Consider the following 27,983-nt stretch of genomic DNA (forward strand, 5'->3'; position numbering starts at 1 on the left):
AAGTTCTTAAAGGATATTAATCAGCTTGAGACACAGAATAAAAAAAATGCAATGAATTTGTTTATTTTTGTACAAAATGTCATAATTTATCAATACTGTGCAGCAAAATATATTATCACTCACATCCAAAATAACCAGACAACCTTTCATTTCCTTTCACTCTCTTTCTGCCCTTTAAAAAATGGCAACACTGTTTTGGCAGTTCAGCAGCTAAAAATAAAGTGCTATAATTACGTAGTCTTGGAATGCCTCCACTTTACAAATGTGATGTACAATCTTGCACACAGCCACACTGGGTTTTGTTTGTTTAGTTTCACAGAACCAAAAGCTCCAGACCTTTTCACATTCTTGAGATAGACATACAAAAAGTGCTGTTTAATGTTTAAACATCCCCCCCACCCCAACAATTTCACAACACGGATCTGGTTCATACCAGGCACTGTAATTCACAGAAGTTGAAGATTGTCACTTTGTGCAAAACTACACAGAGGAGGAAGTCACTTAGACATCACTAGGGGATCTTGAACGAAAGGACACTTTAGACTGAAAACAGCCACAAAAGAGAACCCACATGGACCTCTGAATTTCTTGGTTTCTATAGGCATAAATTATAGGATTGATCATGGAGTTGTAAGTAGCAGGCAGAAGTGTGGCATAAGTGTACACAGCAGGGTAGTTAGAATCTCCAACTACACAGTAGATAGCAAAAGGCAACCAACTGGCTCCAAAGGTCCCAAGGATAATCGCGAGTGTAGAAACTCCTTTTTTGGTTGCAACATAGTGAGATGCTGTCAGGAAATGCTGCTGGAGTGCTATCTGGTGTGCATGTCTGCAAACTATTTTGCAGATTTTAATGTACAGGTGGAGCATGAGGATAAAGATGAAAAAGAAGGAAGCAGAGAGCAAAGCCACATTACTTTTGGTCAAGGGTCTGACAATACTGCACAATGAGTAATCTTCGAGACAGTTCCAGCCTAAGACAGGCAAAAGTCCTAAGCAGAGGGAAACCCCCCAGGTGATGATCAGCATCACATGAATACAGAGCACAGTCTTCTCAGAATAGTAAGTCAGTGCGTTGTATAGGGAAAGGTAACGGTCAACTGTGATAGCTAATAAGCTACTCACAGAGGCAGTAAAAGAGGCAACTAGGAAGCCAACTGTAATAAGGCTGATGGTTTCTGACTGGATCACATATTGGAAAACAAAATTGAGGATTAGGCCAACTCCAGCCAGGAGGTCTGCTGTGGCCAAGCTCCCAATCAGCACAAACATGGGGGTTCTTAGGTTGGGAGTGTAGAATATGATGGCCACCACTATGGCATTTTCACAGGCAATGACGGTCCCAGAGATGCACAGCATAATATCCCAAGGGTTGATGATAAAGATTGGGAGCTTGGAGGAAAGCTGCAGAGAAGAGTTGCTACTGCTGGTTTGAATCCAGGGGATAGGGCCCCCAGAGTTGTTCACGGCGATGCTTTCATTCATTTCTGCCACAGCCAGGAGTGCCACCTGTAAGGGGAAGACAAAAGGAGACACGGCTGTTAAAGGAAGGCAAAGTCCGCTTCTGCCCCCCGCGCCCCAGCCTCGGCAAACAACTCCGAACTGAGAGGGGAACCCCGAAAAGCGGCGGCCGCGAAGCGAGAGCAGGAGCCGAAGGCAGGCAAGCAGCGCGGAGAGGAAGGAAGGAAGGAAGGCATCTCGAGGCAAGGAGCGGTGGGCTCTGCGCAGCGCGCCCAGGCAGGGACGAGCGGGAAGGAACAGCACCAACCCGTGGAGCGGGGCTGGCAACAGCGGCTGCCGACGCGGAAGCCGACGGGCGCTGTCCGAGGTGCTGCACCTAAAGTTCCCCTGCCCGCTTCGGGAGCCGAGAGCGCGGCCCCGGGGCAGCCGAGCGAGCCGCTCGAGCAGCCGGGAAGGAGCCGCTGCGCGCGCTCGCGCCTCCCGTCCAGCCCGCCGCAGCCGGCCGCGACTCCCGCCACACACGCCCGGAGAGGCCACTGGGTCTTACAGGGTGTCAAGGCTGGACGGGGCTTCTCATGGGTGCTGCTTCCACCGAGGCTCGCTCGCCGCCGCCGCCGCCGCCCGTTCCGTCGCGTGGCGAGAGCCGCGTCCCCCTCTTTGCCTTTGGCGGGCAGGAGGAGCCGAGAGCAGAGGCGGGCGCAGGCGGCTGCAGAGTCCGGCGTGCGTCTCCGGAGTGAGGGAGAAAGAGCGGGAGGCTCCGAGACCGCTCCGAGCGGCAGTGACGCAAATGGCAGAGGCGAGGGCAGAGCGCAAAGCCCCGCCGGCACGCACATGGAGCCTTCTTGGCCTCCGAGGGGGAGGAGCCCCCGGCCGCGCGGGGAGCGCGCGGGGTACGCGTGCGGCGGCCCTAAAACGCCGGCGCCTGCCGCAGAGCAGGCGCGGGGAGGCGGCCCGGGGCGAGCCAAGGAGGACTGGAGCGAGGCGGCGCCGGGTGGCGTTGCGCAGGGAGGGGGCGCTCCACGCCGCTCGGGAGGGCGCCGAGGGAAAGGGCAGCGGCGCGGAGGGACACGTGGCCTCGGCGGCAGCAGAAGCGCGGCGCCGCGGGGGACAAAGCGAGGGGAGCCGTGTGGGGGAGGGGGCTTGCGGGGCTGTCCTGGGGAGGGAGTCCGCAGCAGAGGGAAGGGGCGAGGGCGATGCCACCTCCCTCCCGCGGGCCCTTGGCGTCCCGACGCGCCCCACGAGCTGCTGGTCTTTGAAATGGCTCCCCAGAACCCACTCATTCCTCGGGGCAAAGTCTGCTTTGCGGCCGGGTCACAGGGGACATCGGGCCGAGAGGAGGTGAAGCCAGGCTTCCAGGCAACTCGGTGTGTGACACACGCGCTTTCAGACATGTGCTGCCACATTCACAGTACGCTTTTTAAGGTGTGTAGCCTGTGAAGATAATCCTGAAGTTGTGGGCGCACAGACAGGAGTGTCTTACCAGCTTCTGGCACACGAGTATTTTCATGAACATTGCGGAAATATTGCTGGTTATGCTATTTACACACACATGCACACATGCAAATGCACACAAGAGCACATGCAAGCAATATTTGTAACTGGAAGAATTATAATAGAGGATAATGAATATCCTGCATTGGTCTAGCCATACCTAACCCATCTTGATATTTCATTAAACTTTTGGATGGTATATAAATGTTATAAAAATGACTGAATGTTTCCAGTGAATAATTCTGTTTGTATTTTTTGAGAAATAATGAAGGATTCCAGTCCTGCAGGATTCTTCTGCCATAGCATGGTTACACTCCCATCTCTATAAACCTAGTTAGGCCAAGCTTTTTGAGGGAAGTCAAGATCCACTGGTCAGTAGAACTAGCACATTATGAATGGTGACATTTGTGTTGCTGAGCAGATGTGCTGGAGTTCGCACAGTTTGCCTATAATTGCAAACGTAGGAAAGTCATTGTCAGCCTGACTTTCCCCCTCTGCCTAGTGAGGATGTCGTTCAATGGAGTGTGATGACAAAGAAACTTCTTAAAAATTTTGCAGAGGGAAAGCACTATTGTAATTTAAGAAATAACATTAGTAGTCCTTAGCAATTTTTACAGGAATCTCTGGAATGTATTAAGTATGCTTGGGTTTCTCAGTAGTGCCCCCCATCCTATAGAAGTTCTAGATTTTAATATATAGTTGGGGTTTTGTCTTTTTATTTTAAAGCCTTGTTAGAATACTCAATGTTATTTTGATCTTGTTTTGATTACTATCACAAGTGACTTGTTCCAGAAAGGCAGTTTAGATGTGTTTAATGCTCAAAGCAAAACAAACCCTGGAAGACTAGAATGGCTGTCTTAAAGCCCAGCGCTTTTCAATAATTTCCCAGTGAAACTCTCCCAAATCTGTGCAGGCAATTGGAGTCTAAATGCCAAATGTAGTGCCAGGTCAGAATGCTCCTGAGAAACCTAATGTAACTTTCCTAATGGGAGCACTTAAAGTGAAGAAGCTTGAGTGATTATAAGGGATTAGAAATGAGGAGGGGTATTGCTGGTCTAGGGTGTGTGTGTGTGTGTGAAAATAACTTTGGGTTAGAACTGGAAGCAGATGCAGCATAGGGATGGCTTTTCTACCATCACCACCCACGTTATGAATGTCAGTCATATGCTGGGGGCTTTGTATAATTATCCTTGGAAGTGCGGCTTGCTAGGTCATGTGAACAAGGCACCTGGAACCCATGGACTGTTGTATGGTTGCTGGGTGGTTTGTTACCCACCCTTTCCAGGTCTGGACATTATGACAACCTGGGATCAGTGAGGGTAATAAGGGATGAGCCAGCCTGCAGCAGATATACCAAGGGGCCATTGACAAGGGCAAATTGTCACTTGTAATAACAGTGCTTTGAGGACCTGATGCAGCTTTCAGTTTTGAATGGGTGATTTTTAGTTATAATTTACAAATGGATAAATACATGAATATCTGGGCTGCCTTTGTTGATGTTTATGCATAGTATGTCTAATGGCAGTAAACTTTGCTGTACATTAAAAGATATAAAGGAACATAGTGTTCCTCTATAGAATCTTTTAGAACACAGAATCTTTTATGCATTGTAAAAGATTCATTCAAATTTCATGTAATATTTTATTTGTTTTCCATATTTTTGTTTTAGGTTTCAGTTTTGAAACTTCCCACACAAAATACTGGAAACAAAGCACTAGATGAATAGGATCTTACTGTTAAACCAATCCACCATGGTTCATTAATTACCATGCACACTCAATGAATGACTGGCAAGGTTCTTAACCAGTTTTGGGGACAAGGGTCTTATTCAGTCCTTTCTGGAAATGCTGAGGACTGAACTTGAAAACCTGCATGCAAAGCCACAACCCTCTCAAAGTGCCTTCCCATACCAGTTCTTCCAGGACTTCTGGAGCAATGTGAAAAGCTCTGGGCCAAGCGAGAAGAGCCCACCAGGTAGATCTACTTCGCAATAATAGTGCCTATCAGCCGACTTGAGACTTCAGTAGTAGGTGGCATATAAATGAAAGTATAAACAAACAAACAATGCTACTGTGAGGAGAAGTCAAAAAACAGGCTGCTACCTCATGGCCTGGAGCTGAGCGCATCAAACCACTGATGTAGGCAGGAATGATACCCTTCTGATGTACCTGGCACCACAGCAATATGAAAATCCAGCTTGAGAGAAACCAACACCTCTAAAAGGCCAAGAATGTACTTTCCCCATTTCTTTCTTTTTTGACATAGGCAAGCACAACATTTTATTACTATTTCTTATCTAGCTTTCCCCCTCTTGCAAGAACTCCAAGGCAGCTTATATGGCCCATCTCCTCTTCATTCTACTCTCACAACAATGTTTATTTTATTTATTTATTTATTTATTTATTTAAGCAACTTATATGCTGCCTCATCGCATGAGCCTTGAGGCAGCTTACAATCATAAAATCCAGCATAAAATACAAAAATAAAAATAAAAAATAAAAATCATCAAATAATTAAAATACATAAAATAAAATAGTGGACACAGCCTGGTCAATTTAAAATCAACAAATAAACCATTAACAGTTAAAATATCATTTAAATAAAAAGGTCTTGGCCTGGTGCCAAAAAACAAATAAGGACGGCACCGGGCAGACCTCTCTGGGGAGCGCATTCCATAGGTTGGGCGCCACTGCAGAGAAAGCCCTCCTATGTCGCAAGATAGGTCGGCCCAAAGTGATCTTCTTGGTGAAATGGGTATTGGACTGGATCTCCTGAACCCAAGTCCAGCCCTCTAACCACTGTACCACCCTGGTTTTCTCATCTGAGTCAGATATCTCAGGGTTCCTATCATTAAAACACATTTGATGACTTCCTGCAAACACCAATTTAAACTATACGCCAATGCTCTGGCAATAAAATGAGGCATTTATGGACTGATGCATGTTAAGCACAGCTTAGGAAGTAGCTATTTGGGAAGATATTTTAATATCAATCTACTTGCATATCATAGGCATGTTTCTTAAATGAACATTACTGGCCCATGCTGGCTTGTGGTTGCTAGCTGCTGAAGATTCCTCCCAGAGTCGGGGCAGGGGCTATACATAAACAACAAAATGGTTCATATGTTCTTGAATATCCTTTCTGAGACTATCTTGAGCAAAACTAATTTATGTTTCCAATCCCAGCTCATTAGCAAAAGAGGTACAAGAGTTAGGGGCTGAAAACTTTAGATGTGTATACTTAAGGCTGAGCACCCCTGAGGAAGATGAGCAAAGCAGTTTAAACTGAATACACTTTGAAGCTTCTCCCCACCCCACCCAATATCTTGTGCTTTCCTGATTTTATTTCTCCCTGTTCTCTTCATAGGAAAGATGGCTGGTTCAGCGTCATTCACCATGATATGCCACAACCAGATTCAACAATGTAAGGAGCTAATTAGAATAATGTTGCTGCCAGTACTTATGATCAAAATTAAAAATGACATGTAGCTATTAAATTATGTCTTAAAGAGACACTCAGGTTTTGGTTAGCTCCCTCTTGGAAGAGGATAATTAGATACTGCAATTAAAATTGAAATTTCTACACTTCCTGATGATTTCCCATGGGAAACATGAAACAATCTGTTGGATACTCCAAAGGCAGACTTGTTCCCTCCTCCAGCCTTCATTACTTGCATATTCGCATGAGTTGGTGTGGATGCAGTGGGCATGACTTAAGTCAGTGAAGAGCAAAAGGATGATGAACCTAGAAAGTATTGTAGTATTGTATCTGTAGTGCTCCCTCCCCCGCCATCTTTGAAATAGGCTCCTTGGACCTTCCTCTGACTCCAGGCAAAGACATATTTTTTCTGTTTTAATAGTTGATTTTGTGTTAATTTTGATTTTAACTTGGCTCTATACCTGTCCTATAGTTTTATCTTAATTCTGATTTTATTTAATTTTAAATGTAATGATTTTAATTTGTTGTACTTTGTTTCTTTATATTTTTGAATGTGGATAATGCCACACCTTTATAGATGTTTAAAAAGTTGTGTCATTTTAATTGTTTTGTAAGCTAGTCAGAGAGTCTAATAGTGGGCTATTGTAGTGCCATATAAATTGAAATAACAAATAAATTGAATAAATAAGTAAAGCTGGAAAGCTTTAAAAGGAATTGATCCTTCATCACATCGTATTTCATTATTTTTATCTTTCACTCGACTTTGGAATGGATGCTTAAGTACAAAAATACATGTTTCTTACAGAGTTTCAGGGATGTACACATGCAATCTCAATGTACACATCTCTATCAAAATACCTTTGAACAAACTGTCAGGGAAAAGAGTGGGTCTCCACTGCCAAGTGTTTTAGAGGGAACCTCAACACATACTATTTCTACATGCCCTTCAAACATGTCATGTTCTGAATACATCATCTCAGTATACTGCATAAATACAGCATTCATTGTGCTTTCAACCTAAACAGCAGCGGTGAGGAACTTCCAGCCTGTAGTGCCTTCTGTCTCCCCCCCAGCCCCTCCCTCACCCCCATAGAGAGAATCCCTGCACTCATCTCTGACTGGGAGGTAAGTGGCACTCAAAGGGTGTCACCTTCCCCATATCCTCCCTCGTGGGAAAGGCACAGGGCAGGTGAGCCTTGGCAATTCTCAACACAGTACAGAGTCTAGTGATTTAGCAAGATGACGTCTTCCCCTTTCTTTATGGGAGCATACAGCATCATTCATGTGAGGTTATTTTTCCAAAGGCTTTTGTCTTTGCCTTTCTATTTGTGCCTCTATTTTCCATTTAACACATTGGAACGATGTAGATTAGAATTGCAAAAATACATGAAGCTTCTGCAGTGAAAAAGGATGCCTTCTCAGAAGATACCAGACTTGTCTTGCCATGGAAGAAGCCATGAAAAGGACTGAAACAGTCCAGAGAGGCCTTGGAGGAGGATGGCATCATGAAAAGTCCCTGCAAGCTTCAGTGAGTGAAGGATCACAAGTGCACGATAAAAGCCTTGTGTAGAGAAGACCACCAGGTGAAGGCATGCTTCACCCAGCATCACCTTGGCTGGAGCAACCTTGCCATCTAGGATGTGTTCCCACACCCTAACATCTTCCACAATGAACTCACCACCAATGTTATACACACCTGGGAATAAGTCCCATTAACCTCAGTTGGGTTTCTTTCTCATCTCTACTAAGATGGGATGCCCCTCTCCAAAAACTGCACCACTCTTGTTGGTAAGACAGAGCAAGACACTTGCTATGGATGTGCTCTTGCTGTGCATTTTCCCATCCCTTTCAGCTGCTGTGAGTGTTGTATTGTGAGGCGGGCTAACATACAGTGCAATATTGTCATGACATCCACCCATTCGGCTTGAGTTTCATTGGTGTCCTTGTGCGACCTGTAACATAGAGTTCCACTGTGAGAGTGGCTTCCTTTTCAAATTGTTCTTGTTCTTTCCTTAGAGGCAACAACAAATCAACATGATTTGCAATGCTTAAAGGTGTTATATTTGCTCACTGAAGCATCTTGTCCCTATAGCATGCACAAGTCTTTTTCAACCTTTCTAAATAGTTCTTACATTAAGAACCTGCCATTTGGTCATACTTCTCTCAATCGTCTCCATTGCACAACAGTCCCCAGATCATTATTTGTACAAAAGTTTGAAACAAAGCTCTGTCAATACATTTGATAAGACCCTCAAGTTTAGATATCTGTATAGCCAGAAATAAGCCAATGCCATAAATCTCTGTGACTTAGGGATAAACAATAATAACTTCAGATAAACAATAATTCTGCCCAGTGCAAACTTCTATTTTTGAGTATCACTCATTAAGGCTTGATTGGCCCAGATGAAGGTAAGAGTTAGGGTTATGGCCCTTAAGGAGGATATGAACTTGAGGATATGAAGATCACAATAAGTTTAGGCCACACACATGCCTAATAGAGTGTCATCTGTGAGATGGCATTGAACTAAATCTGGACCAAGGCTTTTTTTGGACCCAAGACACTGTGACCATGCCAATGATAATCATGAATAAATATGTAAAAGGAAATAAGGAACTGTGATGATAATAAGGAACATATTACGCTCAGACAATATATTCAAAGATTCAGGAAACTGCCTCTACCAGATGGGAAATTGTTTGCACAAACCTGAAGATTATTCCTTGCTACATGGCTTGGTCTTGACAGTGCCTTGCACTCAGTGAAAACACTGGGTTGGCTGTGATTTCATGCCATATCGCGGAAGACACTATTAGATGTGTTGCTGTATGTATGATTTGGGGTGGTCCAGAATTTACTGTGGAATGTACACTGACATTTTTGTTTACTTGTTTCTACATGTTGTGGTTATTTTTGGCATGGATATATTCCCATGTCTTGCACTGAAGTAAAGTTTTGGGCCAGTGGTGGCAGGCAACAGATTCTCTCCTGGATCTATGCATGTAAGGTTTGAAGTGGTCCAAAGCTTGCTTGCTTGCTTGCTTGCTTGCTTGCTTGCTTATTTATTTATTTATTTATTTATTTATTTAAATAACTTATATGCCGCCCCCTTCGCATAAGCCTCGGGGCAGCTTCCAATCATAAATAAACACCAATATATGAATACATAAAATAGTGGAGACATCCTGGCAATTTAAAATCAATAAATAACATTAACAATTAAAACAACATTTGAATAAAAAGGTCTTGGTCTGGCGCCAAAAAGCAAATAATGACGGCACCAGGCGGACCTATATGGGGAGTGTGTTCCATAAGGTGGGCGCCACTGCAGAGAAAGCCCTCCTCTGGGTACTCATCCTCCTAATATCCTTCACGGAGGGTTCCTGGAGAAGGGCCTCTGTCACCGATCTCAAGGGATGGGAGGGCATATATGGACGCAAGCGCTCCTTTAGGTAACCAGGTCCCAAGCCATTCAGAGCTTTGTAGGTGATAACCAGCACCTTGAATTGGGCCCAGACTTCAATGGGGAGCCAGTGGAGCTGACGGAGAACTGGGGTCATGTGAACATAACACCCAGCAACCTGGCAGCTCTATTTTGTACCGTCTGGCAGCTCTATTTTGTATCCGGACCGTCTTCAAGGGAAGTCCCACGTAAAGCGCGTTACAGAAGTCTAATCGGGAAGTGACCAATGCATGTGTCACTGTCTCCAGGCAGTCGTTCTCCAGGTAGGGACACAGCTGATGGATCAGCTGAAGCTGAAGGAAAGCGCTCCTCGCCACTGCTGTCACTTGAGCTTCCAACAATAGCTCTGGGTCGAGGAGCACTCCCAAGCTGCAGACCCTGTCCTTAAGAGGGAATGCAACCCCATTCAGGACAAGGTCAAGATCCCCCACCCCGAAGCCCAACCCGCCTACTAACAGGACCTCCGTCTTTAGGACTGGCCGGACTACCGCTTCCTTTAAAGGGGCAGGTACCCGGCCATCCCTCAGAGAGGCATTGATATTGTGAGGTATTCCCTACCTCCTTATGTTTTTCTATATATTCTGGCAATCTGGAGGCAAAATATTGCCATATTTTGTAGTGCCGTATTTTCTTGAAGAGACCAGATCCATATTGAACAAAACTGTTGGCACTGAAAGAATTTCTCTTGAAAGGGACAGGGCTCAGTCATCAAAATATATCTTGTGGGGTAGTCCAAATCTTTTGCAATGGAAGACAAAAAATATTTGTTTGTTATTAGTTTACTGATGGAGTGCTGTTTCCAATTTTCACACCAATTTTGCACTTAATTATAATTCATTGTAGATTCTTCTAATCTCCTACAATTTTCCCAAAAATTCTGCCCCTTTTTTCTTATATTTTTCTATTGATATTGTCTCCATTAAAAAAAAGTTATGTGTAATATTTGCCCTCCCGTCCCTTGAGATCAGCAGCAGAGGCTCTCCTCCGGGAGCCTTCCATGATAGACATCAGGAAGCAAAGTACCCGGAGGAGGGCTTTCTCTGCGGTGGCGCCCCATCTGTGGAATACGCTCCCCAGAAAGGTCCGCCTGGCGCCGTTGTTATTTGTTTTTCGGTGCCAGGCTAAGACCTTTTTATTCAAACAATATTTTAACAATGTTTAATATTTATAAGTTTTAATTGTGCAACCAGGGTATTTCTGGGTTTTAATTGAATTTATTTATGTTTGTGAGCCGTCCCGAGGCTATACAGCAAAGAGATGGCATACAAAAACTTTAAATAAATAAATAATACAATTTCCACTTATCACTGAGTGACAGAGTAGAAAGGATAGTAATTATTGATTTACAGTTATTTTTCTTAAATATTTGACATTGTATGTAACATTCATTTAAGAACCCTTGCTGTTTCTTTGTCATTTTTATTTGCATTCTATTTTACTGGTATTAAAATAATTTTTAAAAATTAAAAAAAAATCACACAAATAAGGAACCAGAGACTAGGAACCAACATCAGCATTGTCTCTGTATTTCCTATATTTCCCCTTAACAAATGCAATAAAACGGCAAAGGGAAGCATAGGTCAAGCAGAACATCCACATTTGCATCCTGTAGTTTCAATATTTGTCTGTTCATAAATGAGTCTGGATAAACTGCTTACATGTACAGATTTCAAAGCTGTGGACTGCTTACACGATGTTCTTCTATACAATGTTTTTCTAATCCAGTGGTTTTCAACCTTTCCACAGCAGGGTACCAGCAAAAACAGGAAAACCACCTCGGGGAAAACGGAGGCAGAAACAAAAAGCACCATACACATAATACAGTATTCTGTGCATTAGTTTCCAAACACAATGCCAATAAAAAATGAAAATTCTCCAAAACAACCAGAAACCACATGACAAAAAATGCCAGCAAAAGAACAAAATACCAAAATTGGTGCAGCATGGCTCCAGGACGGCTCCCAGCAAGCTGTCTTTCCCCTCCCTGGCACACCCCCTGCAAACGTGGTGCCAACCAAGGAAGAGGTAGCGGAGCACAGCCAGCCCACACTGGTCCACGGTGAGCGGGATGCAGTCCCCTCCCCCTCCCCAACAAGCAGGAAATCTCCTGCAGACCAGCGCTGGTCCATGGAGCAGTGGTTGAAAACCACTGTTCTAATTTACCATAAAATGACTGGTGGGGGCTGGGGGCGGGGCAGGGCGGGGACAGAGACAGTCTCTCTTCCTTTCTTTGATTTCCATTTAAATATATTTAATTATCTAAGAATTTCCTTTGTTTAGCCAAACATTCCCCTATGATATGAGCGCTGTGCAATTGGACTATCAGACCTACTTCAGAGATGTTAACAATTCAAGAATCCCATCTAAGCAGCACTCCTGATAAACCATCATGCCAAGGTTATCAGTGCAGCTAAAAAAAAGTTTGGATTGCTATCGGAATATTATTTTCACTTAATAATTTGGTTCTGGCAACAGTATCTAAATATACTTGTGCTTAGATCATTGTATTAGAAAATGGTAGTTGAATTATAACAGTAGCTGTTTTCTAGACAAAACAGTATTTTTCATAGCAGATGGTTTTATAAATTACAACCCACCACTGTAGACCCAAAAGTATAATCAACATAGTCCAACTATTCTAGTCAAATAAAACTTGTGAAGAATCCGTGTATTTTCAGATCAGGAATATAGAATTATAATCAAATGGACACATTTTTACAACAAGCCTTCCTCATCATTTTTAAAATTAAAGAAATTAGACTTCTATTCTTCAGACCAAAGTTAATACTAGGGCTGAACTGGCTGTTTACCCCCTTTGATTTTGGAGGGGAAGTAGTGCTTTCAGAGGAGTGGAATTGAGATCCTCAAGTTCATTTATTTAGCTATTTATTTACCTAACGGTCAAAAATATAACTTGTTTTCAGTTCCAAAAATGGGACCTCAAAAAGGCCAATATCCACAGTAAAAGAATAAATAATTTTTTAAAATGGTAGAAGTAATATAATCATACCAATTAGACAAACAAAACAAAACATAACAGCACAATTATAACAACTTACTTGACTGCCATAACTTATGTGACTTATTTCACTTCCCTACTGCATTTTTCCTGTGGTGCTTATTTGTTTGTCTGTTTTTGTCATCACTGTCACTTTTTGAATGCTCTTACACCAGCCAGGATGGAATTAATGTGTCGTTAGACTTACTTGGATTTGGGAAGAAGCTATACAAGAGCAACGTTGGGGTCAAGACAGTAGCTAGAGGGGAAAGAGCACAGTTGATAGCTTGAGACCAAATGGTAGATTGGATGGTAGAGAAAGAACCAAAGAAAGAATGGACCAGTCTGCTGTTGATGAGAATTTGAATGCCATGAAAAAGAAGACACAAGGGGCTAATGGTAGGTTGATTGTGGCAGATGGTAGGAATAATACCGTGGGAGAGGACAGTTACAGTTAGATGAGGAAGTATGAGACAGTAACTGCAAGGTATCCATCAGCTCAAGAAATATTAGGGAGAACTTCCCCCTTGCTTAGATTTCTGTTTTTGCAATCTGTTTCCCTTTAACATGTTTAAGTATGACTACATGTTTAGTGGGGCAATCATAAATATTGTTAAGATTTGCTTGAAAGATTTTTATATTCCTTTTGGTTGCTTGGCCAACTTAGTATAAATCTAGTATTTCAGTGAGAACCTGTTAAAATATAAGTATTTCTGGCATGCAAATACTATAATCATTATATGAAAAAGCATCTTGAATGGATGACCTGATTTTTTAAAACATTAACACATGTTTATCCTTTTCAAGAGAAAGCATTCTTCCACAGAATATTAAATATATAAAGCAGTGGAGAAAACACACCTCAAAGCCCACATGAATTCTCCACTGGTGCATGTCCTGTATCCCTTTCTTAGTAAACTCAAACTAAACTGCCTCTCAACTACCTTTTCACTCTGCTCTCCAGGTTCCAGAGCATGACAGAGGCAAGTCTGTGATCATTGGGAAGTAGGCAGAATAACTGCTGGCCATTTTCCTAACTTTGAGCAGTGGTCCCTTTGCTTCTCTGTTTACCTTGATTTTGAAACTTAATGAAAACTTGATGCAATTTTTATTGCCCAACTGAACTGGAATTGGATAGAAAGCAATTGGGGAAAGTTTTACTGCAAGGTAAGAGCTAATCAAAGTGTGAGAAAGCAGCTTGGACCACTCTTCCAGTGTGTTACAAGCGAAGAGGTCTGAGTTTAAACCCAACTGATCTGAGTTTAAACCTAAGTAAAGGAATTAAATCTGTAACCAAGCAAGGGTGATTATTTATGCATTGCCAAAAAGAGGAAAATTTTCAGCAAAAAAGAGAACACCAATTTGCATACTATTTCCATTGGCTGATTCATACATATAGTGCAAATTTTGAAAGAAGGATTATAATTTAAATAGAAAGGTAGTCCATTTTACCATAGTGGGGAAGACTACAGCCAGGTGACCCGCATGAGTAGTCTGCTGTGCAGGTGCTGTTGATGATTCTTGATCTTTGAATCAGACTGGATGATCCTTCCAATAGAGGACAACTTCACATAAAAGATAGCCTTCTGTGGAAGAGAAGCATAACCATCCTAAGTCAAGCAACCCAGAGGACTCAGCCTAACAGATGTGTGCAGAATCCAAATACTAAAACAAATACAATAGAAAATTGCAGAATGCCTTAAATTAAGTCTTTTTGCCACGTGTGCTTCAGCATTTGTTGCTGCTACAAGTATGTATGTCTTTTGGCACTTTGTTGTTTACAAAATTTGGAATGTTGTACATATTTACTTAAAAGTAAGTGATAACCATTTTTTAAATCAAATTTAATATTAACATGCAATATTTATAGCATAGTTTTTATCATAGCATTATTTTATTGTATTTTTAGGAAAGGCTGCATGGCTTAAAGTGTATTTTTTAGGTCACTGGTGAAAATTCCTTTTAGAAAATACCGCATAGAATGTACATTCAATTAGAATCCATTTTAAAACAATTCAGGATTGTAGATATTAAACTGAGTAATCATGCTGCTTAATTTATGTTTCCCTTTCATACCATAAAATACTTCTCCTTTCCTCATTGCCCACATTTGTGACCAGTGCTGAAGAATTCGTCACACTAGCATTCTTATTAAAGCACCAAACAGTAAAATTGTGTGATAACTGGCTGTGTCATGAAGCATTTTACCAGATTTGAGCAGAGCTATACATTTTGAACTGGCATCACCATCCAGAGGGGAAGTGCTTTATGTGCACACTGCCACACACGTGAAAGCACCCACATGGCTTCCCACAAAATCTGAATACTGGAGTGATTTCTTCTGCTTAAAAACTGCCCTCTTAAAACTGTCCTTCACAATGGGGAACTGTCCTGGACCTGCCCAAAGGATGCATTTCATAAAACCAGCATGACATAAGAGGGACATACCCTGGGAAACTACAGCCAGTCAGGGTCTCCACTGTATCGCTTGGTGTCCCAAGAACATGTCCTTCTTGCTGTTCTATGAGGAGCACCAGGTCACCACAGCCTCACTGTGGCAAACACAGTGACTGCATAAATTGGAAACAGCTTTTTGAGGCTGCTGTTTTGCAAGTGGCGTAAGCAAGAGGACTGGCGCGGTGCCTGCTACATGTTCAGATTTTGTTCTCATTCAGACCCTGCTCAGCTATTAAGGATAGACAAATCTGTCTGTTTTGCTTTCTAGAACATTTACAACTATTCAAGCACATGCTTGTTCCAACCCATTTCGACAGAAGATTGCAAATGTTTGTTTGTTTGTCAATCAGCAAACTTGTATGGGCTATTGTAGCTATGCACATTTGTATACACATTATATGCACTTCCCTCATTTATACATTTTCTGAAAGCAATATCCCCAAATGTGTGCCTTGTTGTATGTTATTTCCCCAGAAAATACACATTCTGTATGCTATAGGAATGCTGAAGTGCTTCTTGATATTGTGAAATTTGATTTGGATGCTTTAAAGAGGTACTGTGGGTCAGTGGTGTCGAAGGCTGACATACCAGATACCATCCTTCTCCACAATGCAAAGTGACCCCAGGAATGACATTTGCTCTTGAGTGGCAATAGACAAAAACACAAACCTTGCACTGTCTGCCTTGGAATGGGGACCATTTAATTAAACAAGCTGCTGGAGCTAAATCTAGAAGCAATTTGCTCCACAAACCCACACTTCATGCTCCTGGGTTGCTTTGTGCCGCTCAGCAGCGGAGAACTGCATCCCTTTATGGGCCATACAAACACAGGGCCAGTGAGCCGCTAACTAAACCAGGCAGGGTTTCCATGACAACCCATTCTGCAGATATGGGAAAGCACAGGCCAGGGTTCACTTTGTAGAGGAGTGCCTTTTAATTAAATTGGATTGTGGATAAAAGATATTAGAAAACTAGAAGCAAGTTTCCAACTCTTACAGTGCTCCAATTTTGTGGCAGTGAAGAACCTTCCCTGAGTTCAGCTTGTGTTATTTTCTTTGCTTCCTATCTTGGACTTCCATCCCTCCTCCAGGTACTGCAGAGATTTCCAGCCTTCATCACTCAGAGCAAATTATTCATCTGATCTTACACCTCTAGAATATTTCCTACAAGGCAGAGAGAAAGTATGAGTTTAGCTGTACTGTCAAGTACTAAATGAATGCAAGTGTTAAATGAAGGAGGGATGTATTCCGCCTGGTCAAATTTATTAGTAATCTTGTTTCCCACCCACCTCCATCCTTTCTGTGAGCTTCAGAGTAAGTTTGACTCACTTGCTGAATCATCCACAGCCATTTGCTCTGTGACCACCTGGAAAGCTACATAGGATCCTTTTCTGCGCCTGCTCTCTCCATGTGGTATTTTGCAAACACGGTCAAATAGTTTAAGGATGGTGGAGGCATGGATAGTGTGCAGACCTTCCTGCTGGCAAAGGGAGAAGTAACATTTGATAAGCTTCATATCCACAAGTGTGGTTGTCTCACCCAATATGCAGCGAAGGTACAAAGCTAGGTTAAAGAACTTTATCAGACTCCCGCAGAGGATGGGGTGGGGGGAAGTCCGTCTCATTGACCAAACACCTGGAGAATTATGCTAATATAAAGCCTTCTCTGTGGTGGCCCCCTGACTCTATCTGAAATGTGCCCCTGCAAGCACCAGCCTATAACCTGTTTGCCTGGGAAATTGTCAGTGGTTGACAAATATGGCTCAGTTTCGGTTCTGTATTTGTCTCCTTCTGCTGATTGTGACTGGCCTTCTTAATAGTGTTGTATTTTATAGTTTTAATATTGCTCAATGAATGGGATTCTATTACAATTGTTAGCCAGCTTGGGATTTATTTCTTTATGTTTAATGAAGGGCAGGACCTAACAAGAATTAAATGAATAAATATCAAGTCACTGCTTTACGGGTCTGATCTACAGCATTCTTAAGGGCTTAAAACCAGCCCTCTCTTAATTCAAGCACATGCGGCCATTGCGAGAGCTCTCAATCTGCATTTTCTTCTGCTCGCCTTGTGCAGCTACTTCCAGCCCAGTTTCAAGCATCAGATCAGTACAGCAAACACGTGAACTGTGGAGTCAAGGAGGTCATTGAGGCCCAGAAGGGGCTTCTTATCCATTCCACAACATCTATGGCAAGTTGTGGGAAGTTGTGGGAAGTCAAGTGGAGCCAGTTCTGCCCTGTATGTAGGGTCCCACACTCATTCAACATCCTCACTGCACCAGTGACTATGCACAATCACACAGGGCCCTAATTCAGCACAGACAAGACAAGATCAGGGCCTCTGAGTAAAAGGGACACCCTGCTGTGCCTGTAAACATGGCCCAAGCCTTCAGTTAATTTTGACAGTACAATCACTGTAGAACTATGCACCAAAGAGAGCGGGGGAGCATTGCTTTTCTAGACCCCTGGCTGTTTCAAGGCGGTGAGGTGGGAAACAGTGTCAATCACTGCCTTTTTCAAACCCTTGCTTAGAGATTCATAGAGTCATAGAACAAGTGGGGTCAGAAAGTGCCAAGAAGGCCATCGGGTCCAACCCTTTGCGGGTGCAGGACACCACGTCATACCAGCCCACTCAGATGACTGTCCAGTTTCACCTTGAATGTCTCTAGGGTGGCAGAGCCCACCACCTTTGTTGACAACTGGGTCCACTGTCATATTGGTCTGACAGTGAGGAAGCTTTTCCTGGTGTTTAGCTTGCATCTGGTGTGCTGCAGTTTAAGCTCATTGTTCTGTGTCTTACACACAGTGATGAGTGAGAAGAGGTCTTTTCCTTCCTGAACAGCTTGAAAATGACAGGGAAAGAGGGAGGGTAACAGAGGGAGAACAGTAATCTCTCTTCCTTTGATAACAGAAGCCAAGGATGAAGTTCCTGCGTCCACCAGCTCCATTCTTCCTCACCAGAAATCAGGAACTGTTCAAAAGTAATGGAGGAAAGGAATGCATTGGTGATGCAACCAGGAAATGTTAGAGCTTCAACAAGCATGTCATCAGTTGCCTCACCAACCCCTCTTTCTTCATCAGGGAGCTCCATAATGCCTTCCCTGTCCTCCCTGGCAATGAAAGCAATGAATTAGCAACAATATCATCTGTAAAAAGTGAGTGAACAAGGAGTGGCAATTCCAGAGTGTCATAGACCTGGTTGAAAGTAATTGGATGCTGAAGATGTGCACTCCCCAAAATGCCCAGAAAGGAATTGAATGACCTCAGATCACCACCCTCTTGGAGAAACAGGTGTCATTGCATTGAATTGGCCCTACCAGGGATCACTCACTTCCTTCCCCAACCTTCGTATGTGCTATAAAAAACAGAACTGGGTGTAAAAAGCAGAATGAACAAAAAGTTATCTCACCAACATGAGATAACTTAGAAACTAATTTAAACCACAGGTGCTAACTCTTCCCTGTTACCACATATTCTTCCCTGACCTAGAAGCAAATGATACTATTGGACTGACACTTCCTGATCCTATGTAGTTCCTGGCCATTAAACTAATCTGGCAGTTATGGTCATGGCCAGAACTGGATTCTGGGGGCACTAAACTGACTGTGTGTGACTTAGGCTGCATGACCAATGAGAACTGGGATTGTGTCAAAGGTCACCATCTTAGGTGCCTGAGAAGCATTCATCTCTCTCATCCCATTGCACCACAGAATGCTGCCATGCCAGGACTGGACATCACAGCTTCCCAGTATCCAGTTGCACCTGCATGGGATATTCCCATTGCTCTGCCTTTGTTTCCTTAATTTGAGTAGGCCACCTGACTTTGTGAAATTAAGGTTTCCTCTTAGCCAAGGAACTGCTAGAGGAATCCCCCTTTCTTAATCTAACTACTGGTTCACCAACTGTGCTGCTACTCACAAGGCTTCCATTCTTCCCATGTCTTTCATTCTGTGTACAAGACCATTATTGGTACCCAGATTTGCTAAAGCAGCCTTCCTCAATCTGATCCCATTTTGATTTATCTTTGTAGGGTTTTCTCTAGCCCATCCTTCTATCATTCTTTAGATCTGAGTGTTATCTCTGTAGCCAGTGGTCTTTGGCTATGAGGCAATCTGTTATCAGTGAGACCTTTTAAAATGCACAGCAAATTGGGGGAAATGTTCTATCGCATTGTTCAGAATAGAGAAAACTGGTTTTAGTGCTAGAAGCTGGCGATGCCTCAATGGCTGTGTGTATCTCTCTATGCCAAACTCTATAATAGCTCCCACAACATTCTGTCTGTCTCTGGTTCTGGTGTGGGTGTGTGCTGTTGAAAGTCATTGGCAGGTATGTTCAGGTACATAATGCTTCAATAAGCAGGATGCCACAAGGCCTTGCAAAAAATACTCACCTCCCCTTTTGACTTTCCTATATTACAAACAATCTGGAGTTACAAACTGGAATTGAAATGGATTTAATTGGCATTGTTACCATTTGATGTGCACAAGATATTCAACACAATATTCCAGATATTATTATTGTGGCACAAAAATTAAGTAAACAAAAGCAAACTGGCACTTTTGTGCATTTTTATTTACCCTCTTTCATGGGACAACCTTAGACAAATGCTCTGGTGCAATCCACTGCCTCCAGAAATCATACACTGTAAAGAGCTGAATGGAGTCCACCTGCGTGCAATTCCAGTGCCACATGCCTCACATTAAAGACATCTTTTTCTGGAGGGTCCCAAAATTTGTCGGAGAGCACATCTAAACAAACAGAGTCATGAAGACCAAGGAGTTATTAAAGTAACTCAAGGATAAAATAACCCCAATGTACGATCTTCCCCCAGGGGGCCATTAAATCCATTATTAAAAAAGGATTTGGCTCAACTGCCAAGAGAAGACTGTAGGCCACATTTAGTAACTGAGGAGGGCATTAGTCAGAGAAGCAACCAAGAGGCAATGGTAATGCTGAAGTGGCTGAAGAGAGCCACAGCTGAGATGGGAGAAACTGTGCATGGGGTAACTGTCACCTAGGTGCTCCACAGAGCTGGACCTTATGGAAGAGTGGCGAGAAGGCAGGCATTGCTGAAACAAATCCATATCAAAGCCCATCTGGAGATTGCAAAAAGGCATGTGGGAGATACAGCAAGCATGTAGGAAAAGGTTCTGTGGACTGAAGGGGCCAAAAGTGAACTTTTTAGCATTGCTGCAAAAGGCCGTCTGTGGCACAATGCCAAGAGTGCTCATTGCTCTGAGAACACAAGGACATGCGTGAAGCATGTGGTGTCAGCAGGATGCTGTGCAGATGCTTTCCCTTGGCAAGGACTGGGAAACTGGTCAGGATTGAGGGCAAGAGGGATGGAGCCAAACACTGAGCAATTCTAGAGGAAAACTGTGGGACTGGGGATGGGGTTCACTTTCAGGCAGGACAAGGACTCTAAGCACACAACCAAAGTAGCATTGGAGTGGTTTAAAAGCAAGAACCCGAATGCCTTAGAATAGCCCAGTCAAAGACCAGACCGCAATCTAATTGAGACACAGTGGCAAGATGTGAACATTTTTCTGTTCACCAGTGGTTGCCATCCAACCTGACATTGCTGGGACAGTTTTGCCAGGAAGAATGGACAAATATTGCATCTGCAAAAATACTGACTTACCCAAGAAGACTCACAGCTGCAAGTGCTTCTACCAAGTATTCACTCTCGCAATCACAGAGGTAGGTGGCTTTTAACAATGGTATATTTGTGTGTTTAGGGTTGGGATTACACAGAAATGGCCTTGTCTTATTTTGTGCTCTCCCAAAATGTTGTAGTACAGAGCCCATCATACTGAGCCAGAATGGGTGACAGGTGTTGTACTTGCAGGAGTTTACCTATCTGTAAAGGGGGAGGATGATAGGCATTGTAGGAGTTCCACCACATCTGGAGGGCACATGATTGGAGAAGTGTAACGCACAAAGGCTTTACCAGCCATAGGATTTCAGGCTCCTTCTTCTTTCTGGGGCTGAGAGAAAGCTTTCCTGCTTTCTCTGAGACATTCAAATGGTCATTCTTGGAAGGGGTAGAGTGACATAGATGGTCCCCTGTCGTGTGGCCCAGCAGGGCTTTACACGCTCCTTATAGTCCTTTGCCAGCCCCACATCCCCATTGGGCCACGCAGGTCAGCTGACCCCAACCTAGCAAAGCCTCATTATGCTTTTGTAGGTCAGATAGCTACATGGCTGCATCCCAGCCAGGAGCGACACTTCTGCAGGGGTAAGATTGTTTCAGGGAAACTGGGAAGGCACACTGCAATGTGCGCTTGTTAATCTTGCTAGATGGTACTGAAATGTTCTAGACTGAGATAGAGGACAAAGCAAAATCACTCCAGTAGCCAATTTGTGCAACAAAGAAGAAGGCCTCAGGCCAGAATACTCAGTTTAGCAGCAGTCCTATGGGCATTTTGCCAGGAAAAATCCTTTAACTCTGGCACCTGGCTGAGGCATGCAGGGAGCTGTAGGATTTTTTTTCTGTCCAAACATGCATGGGATTGTGCCCTTACTGACTCACTGGCGCACTGATTATACACAATTTGACATTCCGGCTATGCATGTGCTAATTTAATTTGGTGGGCTAATTGAAAAATGATTCGCTTTAATGTTGTCAGAAAAGTTATCTGATACAGCTTGATTCTATGACCGTATAATGCATGGATGTGGCATTGCCTCAGGTGCGGCCAAGTGGGTGCTGAGGCATAAAAAGGATAGAAGGTTAGCAGGACTTGCACATTTCCATCAGTCACACACATGCCTAGAATATTAGGAAACAGTAAATGCTGTGAGAGCCAGTGTGGTGCAGTGGTTAAGAGCATGGAACTGGGATTCAGACGATCTGGGTTCGAGTCCCCATTCAGCCATGGAGCCAAGCGGGTGACTTTGGGCCAGTCACAGACTCTCAGCCCAACCTACCTCACAGGGTTGTTGTTGTGGGGATAAGATGGAGGAGGAGATTGATATAAGTTGCCTTGAGCCCTTTGTAGGAAAAAGGCAGGATATAAATAGAAAAATAAATAAATAAAAATAAATTTGTTGTAGATTGTAAACTACTCCTCCACCCCCTTTTCAAGGTGCCCAACTAATATGTGTTAAGTGTCTACCTACCATGTAACATGTGAATGAGGACAAAACAAGCTATTATGGAAGTACAGTTATCTGGAAGGCAAGCTGGATTCCAGGATACATGTGAAACGGCTGGGAGTGGATTTGCATTCAAGAGCGCGTACATGCTGGTCATTTTCTAATCTGTTTTTCCAAACTAGCAAGCCAAATGACCCCTAATGTCATACCCAGTTTATCATGTTTATAAAAAAATAAAATAGTTTCTAAAAAGTGATAGATTAAAAGACAAATTTTATAATGTTATGTTATCACTGTGTATAGTATATATAATCATTTCATTAAATATTAAATTATAACATATTATATTATACAGACACACAGAGAGATTTAAAAATATGAAACATTTTGGGATAAAACATCTACTTTGGTCATGGTGGTTTATACCAAAATGTTTCACATAGTGAAATTTCTTTATATATAATACTGTTTCTAGTATTAAAAGGATGCATTATGGGGGTGATGTTGCTTGCTTGTTTGGAGGACCATATGATGCACATTGCAGTGGCTGAATATTGGTTAATTCATTTTTATTTAATTCTGTTTTTGAAGACACTGGATATGCTTCCACTGAAGCTGAACTAGATCAGTAGAAGTGGGACCTGCAAGAAAATGTTTCCAGGTGGTGTGTTCCCAGGTCAGGATACCAGCCACTGCATTTCCCTTCACTCCTGTGTCAGTTTGTTTTCCCCAGTAGTCACTCAGCATCCTGTGGTCACTAAACATGCTGAGAGCGAGTCCTTTTCTGGCTGGATCCTGCCCACCTTTACTTTGGATTTTTCCCCCAACCTATTTTGTGCCATCATTCTTCCAAGCCAGCTGATGCTTTCCTCTTGTGCACGGACAGTGCCACTTCGGCTATGTAAGCAATGTTGCTCCGAGCCTGATCATGGGAGACAGAGGAAGTGATTATGGCCTGGATCCAAAGAAGCCAATGGCATGCTGCACCCAACCCAGCTTTCCTTTCCTACCGAAGCCCCTCGTGCTTCCTGCAATGCTTCTTCAGTGGCACACCAGAACTGTACTGTCACTGGAGGGACTGTTGTGGGAACGGGCTTGTGGCAGGAAGAACATCTTGAGGCCTCAGCTGGTGCTCTTGATGGGAGAACCACGCCTATGGCTCATCCATAGGGTCTGTTGACATTGTATGCAGAGGGGAAATGCTTCAATAAAGTCTTTGCATTCTCAAGCGACTGCGATGTACGATAACAATTCCTGGCAATTCCCAGAGGGCTACAGGAGACCAATGGCTGCAGCTGTTAACACACAATGGCTCGGGAAGTGCAGAGTATTGTGCAGCCCTTCTAAACAGGCATTACAGACTGACTCACTGGTAGAAAGTTCAAGAAAATATATCAATGTGTGGTGAAATCCTCAGCCTCAAAGTGAAAAGCTCCCTAGGGAATACATAGAGTTGTGAGTAATACATGAATCTTTCCACTTGACTTAATAGATTGGCTGCTTACATGGGCTGGAGCAGCGTGAAACCTAAAAAGATGAGGGAGAAGCATGGCTGCAGCCAAGCCAGTGGGCGTGTAACACGTGTCCATATGTCTTCCTTTGGAGAGAACTGACCTCTGTTTTGCTGGCAGCACCTTCAGAGGGCTGGGCTGGCCATGTCTGGACCGCCACTATTTTTCAAGCAGGGTGCACCTGGGCCCCTGGCAACACCACCATGGCCACACAGGGACCCGCACAGTTATCACTGCAGCTAGCCAATCATGTTGCTCATTGCCTCTTCAGTTCTTCCACCCACTCAAGCTAATTGGCTGATTGTTCATATGTTCTCCTCCTTTAGTCAGCCCTGTGCTTATCAATCTGACAGATGTATATTAGCAATGTAAAACATTTTCAGCTCATTTCCAGAGTGGTTTTTACAACAATAGACAAGAAGACAGTTCCTGTGCATTTAGGGTTGCAATCTAAAAGGACACAACAGGAAAGGAAAAAGGGATGGGGAGGGAAGAGGAAAAGCAAGGCACTGGTTCTTAAAGTTATAAAATTATTAATATAATCAGCTATAATAAAAGCTGTTCAGAGAGAGAAGGGGCTTAAAGGACCTTTTCTTTCAGTAGACTCAATGGAGAGGCCCTGCTAACCACCTGCCCCCCTGTTTTTCATTCCTTTTGTGTCTTCGCATCACTTTTTAACTCTTTGCCTTCCCACAGAACATCTGATGAATAATACCTTCCATTTGGTGGTGCTAGAAGCGCTCCATTTCACACCCAAATAAATTACATGAGACCGTAGAAACCATCCCAGTGTCTCCTAGTGATATTCATGACAGAACAGAAATTTGAATGTGTCTTTGGTCCAAGTTCAACACTTTACCAGGGACTCCACCTGGACTGAGTACTGGATCCATTTAGTTTCATTCTTGTTCGCTGTCCATCTGTCACAAGCTGAATGACTAAATGATAATCTCTTAACAAAATCGTTCTGAAGGGGCACTTATTATTTTCATGATCCTGAGGGTGTGTGTGTGTATGTATTTACATATATTGTACGATTAGGCAACGTGCAAACCCAGCACTAGGCGACGTGAACAAAAGCCACAAAACTACCGAAAATAAAGCATGTGTGCTGACCCCGCAAATCCACTCAACTGGTCAAAGTCGCGGTGACAACAGTCTGGGCTTCTACTCAGCAATTGCTGTTTGATTGCTAATGTCAACAAAAGCATTTGATTATGATGAGGAAAACAGATGGAGTCACTTTCTTGCATCAAGGCAATGTGTCTAAAAATAGAAACAGGAATTGAAGGACAGATAAAAAGCAGTTTGGAGTTTTCCTGATTAGCACAGCCATAAAATGAGGCACTTTAGGGGCCTTTCAGTGCAGCAGAGATTTGTAAGTTGAGTTCTCCCTTACCTGGGAGCCGGGTTTCTGCAGCTGGCAATGGAAGGAGAAAAGGCTGGCAAGAAGCAGCCATCCGGCCACAGCCTGGGAGCCCTTCCAGTGAGAGACCTTCTGAGCTAATCCATGGGTCCGATGGGGAGACAAAGGGGCAGACCCTTTGTTTTATGTCCAGCTGTCTCCTTTGTTTTATGTCCAGTTGAATCTGAGGCCCATAAAAGAGGGGCACCCACTCCAGGCAGCAAGATGTCTTGCAGTGGCAGATGTACATGCCAGTTAAGGGGGGAGGAGAGAAAATGTATCTACATACCAGTGGGGTGTGGGCTGGGGGTTGTCTTTCCTATTGAAAGGTTCATTCCATTGCAAATAAGTTGATCTGGAAATCAGTACATTCTTTGTAGATTATTTATGTGATTGATTTCTATGCTGCCCATTAACCAAAGTTCTCTGGGTGCTGCAACGGATGGGCATTTTCTAAAATTAGTCACTGCTTTGTAGGTGTTGGCTGGATTCATTGGTGATGAATGACAGGCATTGGTGATGGCAACAGGACTCTTGACACTCCCACAGTGAGGATTCCTGTAAGGGATGTCGGGCACCAAAACCAAACTAGAATGGAGTCCATGAGCTGGTCACATTTGGGATCCTGGAAAGCATTCATATTAGTGTCTGTGATGTAGTGAGATATGCCCACACCTGCTAAGTCTGTGTGTCTAATTTCTTCTTTCTTTTTTTCTTGGGAAAGAAAAAGCCTCTTTTTATCTGAATCTAAAGCCTAGTAAAGGTAAACCGAATTGAGCAATATTCAGTGCTGCTCTTGCACCTCGGCTGATGATGTTGCACGAGTGGTACCCACTGCCAGAGCAAAACTAGAGCTTCCTAGAGGCTGAGTCAGCCCCAGACTGCAAAATGCTGGCCTCCAGAACAGGACCAGGGAGCCCCCATCTTGGTTCCATGGGCTCCTTCCATGCTGGAAATGAGTGGTACAATTCTAGCTGCCTTAGGAAGTGCTCCCCTCCTGATTGCACTGCCAATGGGTCCCACCAGCTGGCAATAAGTAGCGCTGCCCATTTCAAGGCAAAACTGAAAAATGTTCTGCAAAATTTATCAGTGTCTCATCCATTTGCGAGTTTGATTGGACCTACTTCCAGCATCACTGCAGGACAATAGCACATAACTACTGTGTCATCTTCACATGGATGATCAAAGCTGCCATATTTATAGCTATTTATTAAAACATTACTAACAGCTATTAATTATGACAGCATAATGGCATTGCTTAATGAATAAGGATGGCTAAAGATTATAAACAAGAGCTTGGAGCTTTAGCTTTCTTTGCTCTCTGAAGTACAAACACATGTTGGTGATTGGGTTGTCCATCGATGTACTGAATGTTCTAACACCATATTAGAAATACGGAGTACTTCAGATTTCATTTAAACCAGTGAAGAAACAAAACATAGAAACATAGCGAGTCAGAAGGGGCCTCCCAGGCCATCTAGTCTGACTCCCGGCTCCAGCTGGCGTGGCTCACAACATGCCCACCATGTGCCAAAACCACCAAGCACAATCTGAGGCCCCATATCTGTAGAGCAGGGGTCCACAAACTTTCTACAGGGGGCCAGTTGAAAGGTGCCGGTGGCGGGTGCGGGCCAATGAGGGCGCGGGGCAGGGAGGGCACGTGTAGCAAGCGGGTGCAGGGGGGTATGTATGGGGCGAGGCGGTGGCTTGCTCGCAAGGAGATCGTTTTCTCCGAGCAAGTCCAAAATGATTTCAGTGTGACCAAGCCGTGCACCTACGCGCACACCTGCGCGTGGCAAGTTCAAAGCCTCTGGGGTGGGCCAGTTGAATGGGCATGGTGGGCCGTCTCTGGCCCGCAGGCCATAGTTTGAGGACCCATGCTGTAGAGGGAGCAATACCAGTCACCTTCCCTTGAACAGTTAAAAATGATAGGGCACATTCTTGATTTTTAATGATGTTTTTAGTTTTTATGCTATTATATGCTGCCGCCAGTATGCTTTAAAAAGCTAGATATTTACATAAATGAAATTTTAATTGGTTCATATCTTTTGGAATTTTATATAATATATATTTTATTGATTGATTTTCTATTCTTATTTTGTTTGTTTTATTTAATTTTGCTAGTTTACTTATGGATTTTATTGGTATTGGTCTTTTGTAATTGTGAGTTGTTGCGTTGTGCATTGTACTGTATTGCTTGATTTTATCATGATGCAAGCTACCTGGAAAGCCTATGGCTAGTGGGGCAGCATATAACACAACCAACCAACCAAACAAGGAAAGAAGGAAGAACTGTTGGACGGACGGACGGACGGACAGACAGACTGGCATTGCTGCCACCAACTGAGGGCAATCAGAGGATCCATAGCCCAGACTTCAGCTTCTGTGTCACACTGGGATTGTGGTGGAAGGAACAAACAGGCATGCCCTCCTACAAAGAACAAATGGACGCCCTTTGGATCTTCCCCCTTTGTTGCAAAGTGACAAAAGCCAGCACGGATGCTCTTCAGCAGCATCACACCTCGTGACCCACCAAGGTCTGGGCACCTCTGGCACGCAGGAGGGGTGGGGAGCCTGAGATCTAAGGGCCAAATCCAGTCCTCCTGGGCTCCTGATCTGCCCTCCAAGGCTCACCAGAGGGCTGCTCCTCCTTCCCCTAGTGCATC

At 43.6% G+C, this 27,983-nt stretch overlaps 1 protein-coding gene across 1 annotated transcript; it reads right to left on the bottom strand.

Moving 5' to 3' along the window:
- Nucleotides 1–501: 501 nt before the first annotated feature.
- Nucleotides 502–16,434, bottom strand: GPR6 (G protein-coupled receptor 6). The gene is made up of 3 exons (XM_044449193.1): nucleotides 16,303–16,434; nucleotides 14,302–14,435; nucleotides 502–1,509 (listed from the first exon to the last, which is right to left on the bottom strand). The coding sequence occupies exons 2-3, from the start codon at nucleotides 14,302–14,304 to the stop codon at nucleotides 502–504; spliced, it is 1,011 nt and encodes a 336-aa protein (XP_044305128.1). The 5' UTR covers nucleotides 14,305–14,435; nucleotides 16,303–16,434.
- Between the last annotated feature and the right edge of the window lie 11,549 nt (nucleotides 16,435–27,983).

The sequence above is a fragment of the Varanus komodoensis genome, unplaced genomic scaffold, assembly GCF_004798865.1.
Source record: "Varanus komodoensis strain SLA01 unplaced genomic scaffold, ASM479886v1 scaffold1, whole genome shotgun sequence".
Classification (NCBI taxonomy): Eukaryota; Metazoa; Chordata; class Lepidosauria; order Squamata; family Varanidae; genus Varanus; species Varanus komodoensis.